The sequence below is a fragment of the Suncus etruscus genome, chromosome 18, assembly GCF_024139225.1.
Source record: "Suncus etruscus isolate mSunEtr1 chromosome 18, mSunEtr1.pri.cur, whole genome shotgun sequence".
NCBI lineage: Eukaryota > Metazoa > Chordata > Mammalia > Eulipotyphla > Soricidae > Suncus > Suncus etruscus.
Genome location: NC_064865.1, coordinates 5,015,294 through 5,023,622, shown reverse-complemented (window position 1 = coordinate 5,023,622; position 8,329 = coordinate 5,015,294). Strand labels below are relative to the sequence as shown.

The window sequence follows — 8,329 nt, the reverse complement described above, 5'->3', positions numbered from 1 at the left end:
AATTTTTAATAGGGTGAATTCCAAGGAAGACTCCTGGACAAGAAGTAGAGGTCCAACTGCCTATGCCCCATGTTTTGCTGTGATTACACAGTGATGGTGGTGTATCAAAAGGGGCTTGAGAATGCCTAGAAAAGGAGCCTATGGACCTGGAGATAATCCTACAAAATTCTATTTGGGAAGTGGGGACAGGATTCCAATTAAGAAGCCCTGAACTGTTGGCAGCAGAAACCAAGGCTTTGCCAGGTGATGTCATTCAATGGTCCTGGTTTGGTTTCATTTTTCACACTTGTGAATTTACCATGTGGCCACCAGAGTGGTCAAAGTGCATCATTCTACGGAAGTGTTTTAGCTCAAATTCAGACACAATAGTTGACACTAAACTCCTAAACTTGCCTTCCCTTCACCCTCCATTGTTCAAGGTCCTATTCTCTCAGTCCCTACAGGCTCTACTTTCAGATCAATGCTGGGCTGGAACTTGCTAGCTATTTCCAATAACCTGCTCCCAAAAGAATAAATTTATTCTTGCTGCTTTAAGTGCAAATTCAAAGGAGATCTAACTGCCAATGGGGCCGGGGTAAGACAGATATATAGGTTCCCTAGTTGTACCGTTTACCAAAGCAGGTTGGTTAAAATTTCCTGATGTACCTTTGCTTCCTATACTATGGATATCAAGAATGATCCCTTAGCCATAGATGTGGCTTTAGGCTGACCAGAACTACCCTGTGATGGATGGTAATTTAGCTTTCACTGTGAAACCCACAGTAAATTTTTTCTATAGTTCACTATCTTTTCAATATGACAGGATTCATCATCATTTGAGAGAAATTAGGAAACCACTACATTTCAGCATTTCATGCTGATAAAGGGCAACATAAATGAAAAAGGGCTGAATTGTTTTGTAAATCCTTAATTATTGCTTTAAAAGGCAAAGCTGTGTTAAAGGCAAAGATCCGAAAGAACTAAACATTTCCTTCATACATCACAAAAACAAGCTACAACTAAATATTTGGAGATGGAAGTATTTTTGAAAAAAAAATCACATTGTGCCTGGATTGATCAATCCAGCAATGAAATTGCTCGGCAATATTTCAGATATGGCTCTAGCCCACTGAAAAAAATTGTTATTTAATAAAGAGCATTTTTAGAGACCGAAGTCAACATATCAATACACAAAGAAATGTTTCAAAGGTCCAAATGTCATTAAATAATTATAAATATATCTTTAAAGTTATATGACCATTCACGTTAGCAAGTTACCTCAAATTTTACACATATTCATAATTTAAAAAAGAAAACAAATAACACACAGCCAAACGCAAACACTATCTATACTATTATGGCTATATTAAGGTATTGCCATTTTCAGTCTTGTATCCCAGAGATGGGATTGGGAGGTTCAGAATGGGATTCCTTTTTGGTATGATGGGAAAGGGGAAAAATGAATCAAAATGTAAAATAAAAGAATCTATCCTGATGGATATTTTTGAGATCAACTTTCTTTAATGTAGGTTAAAAAAATAAAAACTGAACCAAACAGTTCCAATGAGTACCTGCAACAAGTCTGAAATCAAGTTTGGAACAGCTTTTCTGAATGGATCATGGTGTCATAGAAGCATCCTTCTACCTCGGGTCTCCTTTACGTGCACCTCCCCTGGCTTTGTAAGCTGGTCTGTAGGATGCACTGGTCCTTACACAGCTGCAACCATGAGGGTGTGAGGTTTCAAAGCACAGAGAGGAAGTGGCTTTGCTCTTCTTCCTCCTGAACTTGGAGTCCACCTCTCTAAATTGGCATATGAACAGGTTATGTGTGATAACACAAAACAACAGCAACAACAACAACAACACCACAAATACCTTTTTCCTTGGCTTAGAAAATACGTTTTAAACAGAAAACCATGTGAAACCTGATATGTATGATTGTCTCTCTTGGGCCTTTGGCTTCTGAGTATCTCTACCCTCTTATGGTTGCAAGACCACGACTGAGCGAAGTGAAAAATCTTCTAAAAATAGGCACTTTGTAGAAAGCTAATCAATATACATATATATATGTGCACCCTTTCTCTATATGTATATATCAATACATTTGGGATATGGTTCCCATCGCTGAGGAATTTCAGTATGGTCGCCAAACAGATTCATCCATTCTGCCACTAGAATTCAAAACAGTTGGGGAACTGCTGTGGCTTCCATCAGCGTCAACACCATCATTCTGGTTAGGTAAATTTGGATTTAATAGCGTGCTGCCATTCGAGGTGGTGGTGCATGGTGGAAGCATTCTGGAAGGAGATCGGTCTCCCCCCGGCACCATGGGGAATTGATAGGATCCTGATGAAGTGCCATAGTAGAGATATGGAGTGCTGCTGGTCTGGAAGGGTCCGCTCTGGCTTTGGGAAGAGCCGGGGTAGGGTGGTGGCAGGTAGGTGTGGTAGTGAGTGGTAGCAGACATCCCGAGGGACATGCCTGAGGTGACTGGCGGGGTGTAAGTAAAGGTGGCTGGATAGTGCATTCGTGGGTTGGAGAAGCGGCTCTCAGTGAGGGATGAAATGCTTGGGAACTGCCTGGGGTCTGAAAAAGGGCCCAGTTCTGATGCACCTAAAAATTATAACAGAAGATGGGAGGGAAAAATCTGTAAATATTAATTAAAATAATGATAGAATTTTTACAAGAAAAAAAACATTAAAAAAAGGAACAGCAAGCTACAATCAGACCTTCCAAAGCACTGGTCACTATGCAGTCTTCTTTTCTTTTTCTTTCCACTTTACAATCTTAGCAGTATTTATCTTAAGTTGTTCATCCCCTTGCCTAGATCATCCCAAAGGGCTTTAAAAACCCCAGTGTGTGCTAGGTCATATGTATAAACCAACTCAACATACTAATTACACAGAATCACTCACCAAAATTTACTACAGACTCCTCAATGATCTTATTTTATCTTTTCTTAGGTACATTTCAGATATCTGAAAGTGAACGTTTTTACTAATTTGGACAAACTTTTTTATTTCTTCAACCCAATATAAAAAAAATTCCAAAATAATCAATGTTGGTGTTCTTGGTCTGCCCTTTCATTAATAAACGAATACCAAAAAGACACCCTATAACTTTTTTCAACATTTAATCTTCAATTTGTAAGTCTTATTATTATAATATTCTTTGACTAAGTTAAAGACCTCAAAAATTAAAGTATATTGAAATCAAACCATATTTCCGTGTATTGGGGAGCCATTTCTAGGAATTCAGCATTTCAAGACATGCTGGTGGAATGGCAGCTCAGGCAGGTGTGGAGGATAGGTTTTTGTTTTGTTTTGTTTTGTTTTATAAGGCTTACTGGGGAAAACCAGAGAATACATCAACATCCAGTCATCAGACCTTTGTACCACCTATGCTAAAGAAGTAACTTCAGGCCAATTTGAACCCATATCTGAGAGGCAAAGATGGTTCTCCCCTAAAATATAAAGTCAGTCAACTGCCAAAATTCACTACCTACCCCCTTGACATATTCCTGGTACTACATTTGAAGTTTACTACAATACTAGTAGACTTTATTTTACTTTTTAATGTAGCATTAAGCAATATAAATGAATGAAATGAAACCACAATTAGGAACCACTTCATATGGGGATTAGTCATCTGAAATGCCTAAAATTTTAGAGCTGTGATCTTTAAACTTGGGTTAGAATATTTCTAAAATAGAGAAAAATTGAGATGAGGCCTTTCATAATACCAGGACTCTGGTTGACATTTTGATCCCTTCTATCATCTAACAATTCTTTGGACCTCGCATATTTGCTTTTCCTCTCACTTTTAGCTATACAGAAAAGCACAAAGCAACTCTCAAAAGTCGTTCAAAGGCCTCGGCCTATTTTTATTTAGACCTTGCTCTCCAACACTCTGAAAGAAATCACCGTGAAACTTTTCTATGAAAGGCTGTTCATTTTCCTTAAAGACACGTTGTCTGTGACCTTCATACCCTACTAGGGCTAAGAATCATTATGTGCATTCGTGGCAAAAAGTAATTGTTTACGAGAAAACATACAGTTAACCCAAGTTATTCTCACAAATCGGAGAGTTCTGATCAGTGAGCCCCACCCAGCCCAGCCCAGCAATGGTTAAAAGTCTCACCTGCCTGGCTCTTCTTACTGAGAGTGGAAGGCCAGAGGCAGAAGTCAGACGTGGCTGTGTCATCATCTGTAAAATGAGGGGATGAGCTCTAAGTTCCCTTCCAGCACTAACATTCTAAGCACCATGAAGTCCATGTTAGAAGAAGCAATGGTCATGGGGAAAAAGGAGGCAGAAACATTCCCACCCCACGTTAGGGCTTTCCCCACATCTACAGGCCCATAAGCAGAGGATTTAAAAAAAAATAATAAAGCAGTAAGCAGCTTCTCATACCAGAAGCAAACACTTTCAAGATGACAAACCAAAACTAACACAGCCCAGACTGTTACTCTGTTTTTTTTTTATAAATTCTTCCATCCACAACTGGCCTCTACCTAAGCCCCCACAATACCAACTTCTGACAAGCTCAAGTTCAACACTTGTAGATGTAGTAATTATGACAGAATCTCAAATGAGAGCAGATGAGATGGACCGTCTGCACCCGCCCCAAGCTGACACACGGCCGACACGATACAGACACTAAATGGAGGCCACAGATGTTCTCCCAGGCCAGATAGCTCACTGTGGAGCAGCTAGGTGAACTTGAGGCAGTGGAGCTAATAGCTGGAGGCAGGCCACTTCTGGACTCATTAAGTTCAATTCTGCAATCGTGTGAGAGAAAGCAGAATAACATGAGCAATTTCAAAGGGAAAGAAGTCACACTTAAAACAGCAAGGTCTGACCCCCAACAAGCACAGATCTGCCACAGATAGGCTTCTCAGTGTGAAAAATACTTCCCTTGAATATTTGTACTTAAAGTATACAATAGCCATGATTAAAATTCCATGCGGTTTCCTTGATTTTGATGCAGAAGCCCATTAAAACCATTTATGGGGACCCTGTCAGCAAACTCCAATATGGTTTCAAATTTATCTACCCACTCCCCCCAAACTATTCCTATTTCACCTGAGATACATTTTGCTGATGTTTTTATTATACATCACATGCCAGGTTCATTATAACCTTTTTTTTTTTTTTGGTTTATAGATGCCAACTAATGCAAACTGACATTCATTTTCCAATTAATAAGCTCTGGCTATGGTTTATAGAAAACAATGCAACAAATTTCTGCTAGGTTTACAGAATTCTGACCAATTGTTTTTAAGTCACTTGAGACCGTAATGTCCTGAGATTAATTCCTTCTGGGCAAAGAGAAGTTCTGGACTTTAAAGGGATTAGCTGGTAATTTTTATAACTTACAAAAAAAATAGAACATTCTGGAATTTGCCTAGTCATTTAGGGTTACCAACAAATGTCTCTAAAAGATACAGCAGTGTGTTTTGGAAGAAAAAATATTAAAAACTTTCCACACACAGGATCACAGGGTCAATATCACTTTCTGTGCCAGTCTGATAGAGAGATGGAAGCAATCCTGAACTTATAAAGAGATCAAATAAAGGACTAGATAGACAGTACAGCAAGTAGGGTGCTTGTCTTGCACACAGCTGGCATGGGGTCAATCCCTGGTACCCCAGATGGTTTCCTGAAGCCCCACTAAGAGTGAACCCTAAACACAGAGCCAAGAATAAATTCTTGACAGAGTTGGGTGTGGCCTAAAAACAAAACAACCAAAAGAAAAAAGCCATAAAAGCATTCCTGTTCTTCCATATATTAATATTCACTCTTGCAGAAGTAAATACTATTACATTTTCTTGAAATAGGATTGTGATTACACTCTTCATCTCTGCTTTGTCCGTGTATTTAGTTTTATTTTCAGGCCACCTTATTGGGTTATTTTGAGTTTGGTTTGAGTACACCATTTTTTCTGCCCATTCCTAGCTGCATTACAATTATAAACCTAAAGAATAGGTAGAGTTTCTATCCATTAAAATTAAGAAAATAGAAGGTTTACTTATTAAAAGGGTCAGATGAATACCTGAAGAATTCTGAAAGTACTATTATTCCAATCTAGTTTTATAAAGGGTTAAGTCCCCTTAATTTTATAAAAGGGTAACTCCCCCTAATGTTTCTGGTAGTCTTAAACTCAGTGTTTAAAACTCCTTACTGCAGCCTACTGATGATTGATAAAGTCAGGAAACTTCCAAGACTTATTTGAATCCCAAGATGAACGTAGTTAATTTTTCCAATGGGTTAGTTTTACTCAACTTGGAGATAGTATACTCTACTGTAAACATGAATAGGACATGAAGTACAATGTTACACTAAAGTATTTTTTACATATTTTTATATATTTTTTACATAAATTAAGTGACTTGAGGAAAATTTTGCACTTGTAAAGTCTGAGACCATGCTTTCAGATTTACCAATGCCCCCACTTATCCTCTTCTCCTTAGATGGGGTAGTCTGAGGGAGAAATCTCATATGTTCCTTTATGGTTTAGAGATTAGTCCCACTATAACCAGTTGACAGAGAGAGAAGTTGAACTCCAGAGCACAGAAGTCATTTACTCTAAAAAATTATAAAGCTTGGGAGAGCCTAGTCATTAGTACATATATGATTCTATCACTGAGATCTTAAGAAATCTGACACAATCACAAAAATAAAGAGATAGATAGCTAGATAGAGATGGATGGATGAATAGACAGATGATAGACAAAGATACACTGTTTACAAAGATTGACATAAGTAAACTGAGATAAACAATAATAATTAAAATAAAATAATTGTAGTTTACTGTAATACAATACTATATAGGTATACATGATATACATTATATAAAATATATGCATGCTGCCCTAATAGTCTGTTTATATGGACAAATTTTCTTTAAAATACTTAAACAAAATTGGCAAGTGCCTAAGTGTTGTTCCAGTAAATTATTATGTTTGGATTAGTATTAACAAGTCCTTTAGGTCTTGTTGTTGATCTAATCTGCTAAATAGTAAGCAATTAGTTCAGTTGCTTATGGCATATTGTGCAGGAGAGTAAGGGCAAAGGTTGAATTCCCCTAGTACTTGCTGGTTTCCTATCGATGCATTTCATTCCAGAATTGCTGTCTGCACTCCCAGCCCCTGGCCGGCAGCTGGCAGACAAATGGAGCTGTCATAAAGAGAGCGACAAGAGTCTTGCAGCCAATGTTTCAGTGCCCTAACATGCATTGGAGAAAATATATTAATAAAATGCCCATGAAGCCCAAATAAAAATTAAGCCATCTCTCTCTACCCCTTCCCCCCCAAAAAAAAATTCTGAGGAAAAAAGAAAATAGCTTCTTTTTTACCCAAACAGGTTTGTTGGATCTTCAGAGCAAATGGAAAAAAGTGGTGGGAAGAAATGAAACCAAGATAAGGGAAAATAAAATAGAACCTCTGATCTCTGATTCTCATGGTCTGAAGTCCCACACTTCACACCTTTCTCACACTGCTTTCTAAGGCTGGTTGTCTTGACTCCTTAATGAAGGGTGATCTGAAAGGACAGATGTCTAGGGGCCAAAGAGATAGCACAATATTTGACGTACATGTGGCTGATCTGGGTTCCATCCCCAGAATCCCAGACAGTCCCCTAAGCACCACCAAGAGTAGTTCCTGAGTGAAGAACCAGGAGTAACCCCTGGGCACTGCTGGGAATGACCCCCCCCAAAAAAAAAGTCTAATGAAGCAGTAAGTCTCCTCTTCATTTTGAGAAAATCGCAGATATGGAATTTGAGCAATAGAACAGTGGAAAGGGCATTTGCCTTGCATGCAGATAATGCAGGTTCAATCCCTTAGCATCCCATATGATTCCAAAGCACACCAGGAGTAATTTCTGAGAGCAGAGCCAGGAGTAAGCCCTGAAAACAGCTGCATGTGGAGCAAAAAGAAAACCAAACCTTATGGCAAGAGGTTTTCCTATAGAACCCTACCTTTAATAGTCACATTTGTAAACTAAGCATTGGAAGGGATGAACAATGACTAAATATAGGATTAACTTATTAGAACAACATGCTGTCATAAAAGCTCTGTGGCTATGATATCATAAAATATCTTATGAGAGCTGAAGTATGCAGTGAGTAGAGTGTTTGCCTAGCACAAATTCAATATGGGTTTAATCCTAAGAGCCACATATGGTTTTCTGAGCCCTACGTGCAGAGTCAAGAGGAAATCCTGAGAACCAACAGAAAAAAAAAATCTTATGCTACATAATGTTTGGACACTGGCTGATAGTGGGTAATGAAAAGAATGGAAAGCAAAACCACGTCAGACTGTACTGGATGAGCTTGATCTCCTGCCCAGTGCTT

The 8,329-nt window shown here is 38.5% G+C and overlaps 1 protein-coding gene across 1 annotated transcript in view; it reads right to left on the bottom strand.

Annotated features, from left to right (window-relative positions):
* Nucleotides 1–2,060: 2,060 nt before the first annotated feature.
* RUNX2 (RUNX family transcription factor 2) overlaps nt 2,061–8,329 on the bottom strand; it is a 138,994-nt gene continuing 132,725 nt past the window's right edge. The window contains exons 6-7 of the mRNA XM_049765547.1: nt 4,120–4,185; nt 2,061–2,592 (exon numbers count right to left, since the gene is read on the bottom strand). Of these exons, the coding sequence (XP_049621504.1) occupies nt 2,114–2,592; nt 4,120–4,185 (545 nt within the window). The 3' untranslated portion in view covers nt 2,061–2,113. The remainder of the gene's footprint in view (nt 2,593–4,119; nt 4,186–8,329) is intronic.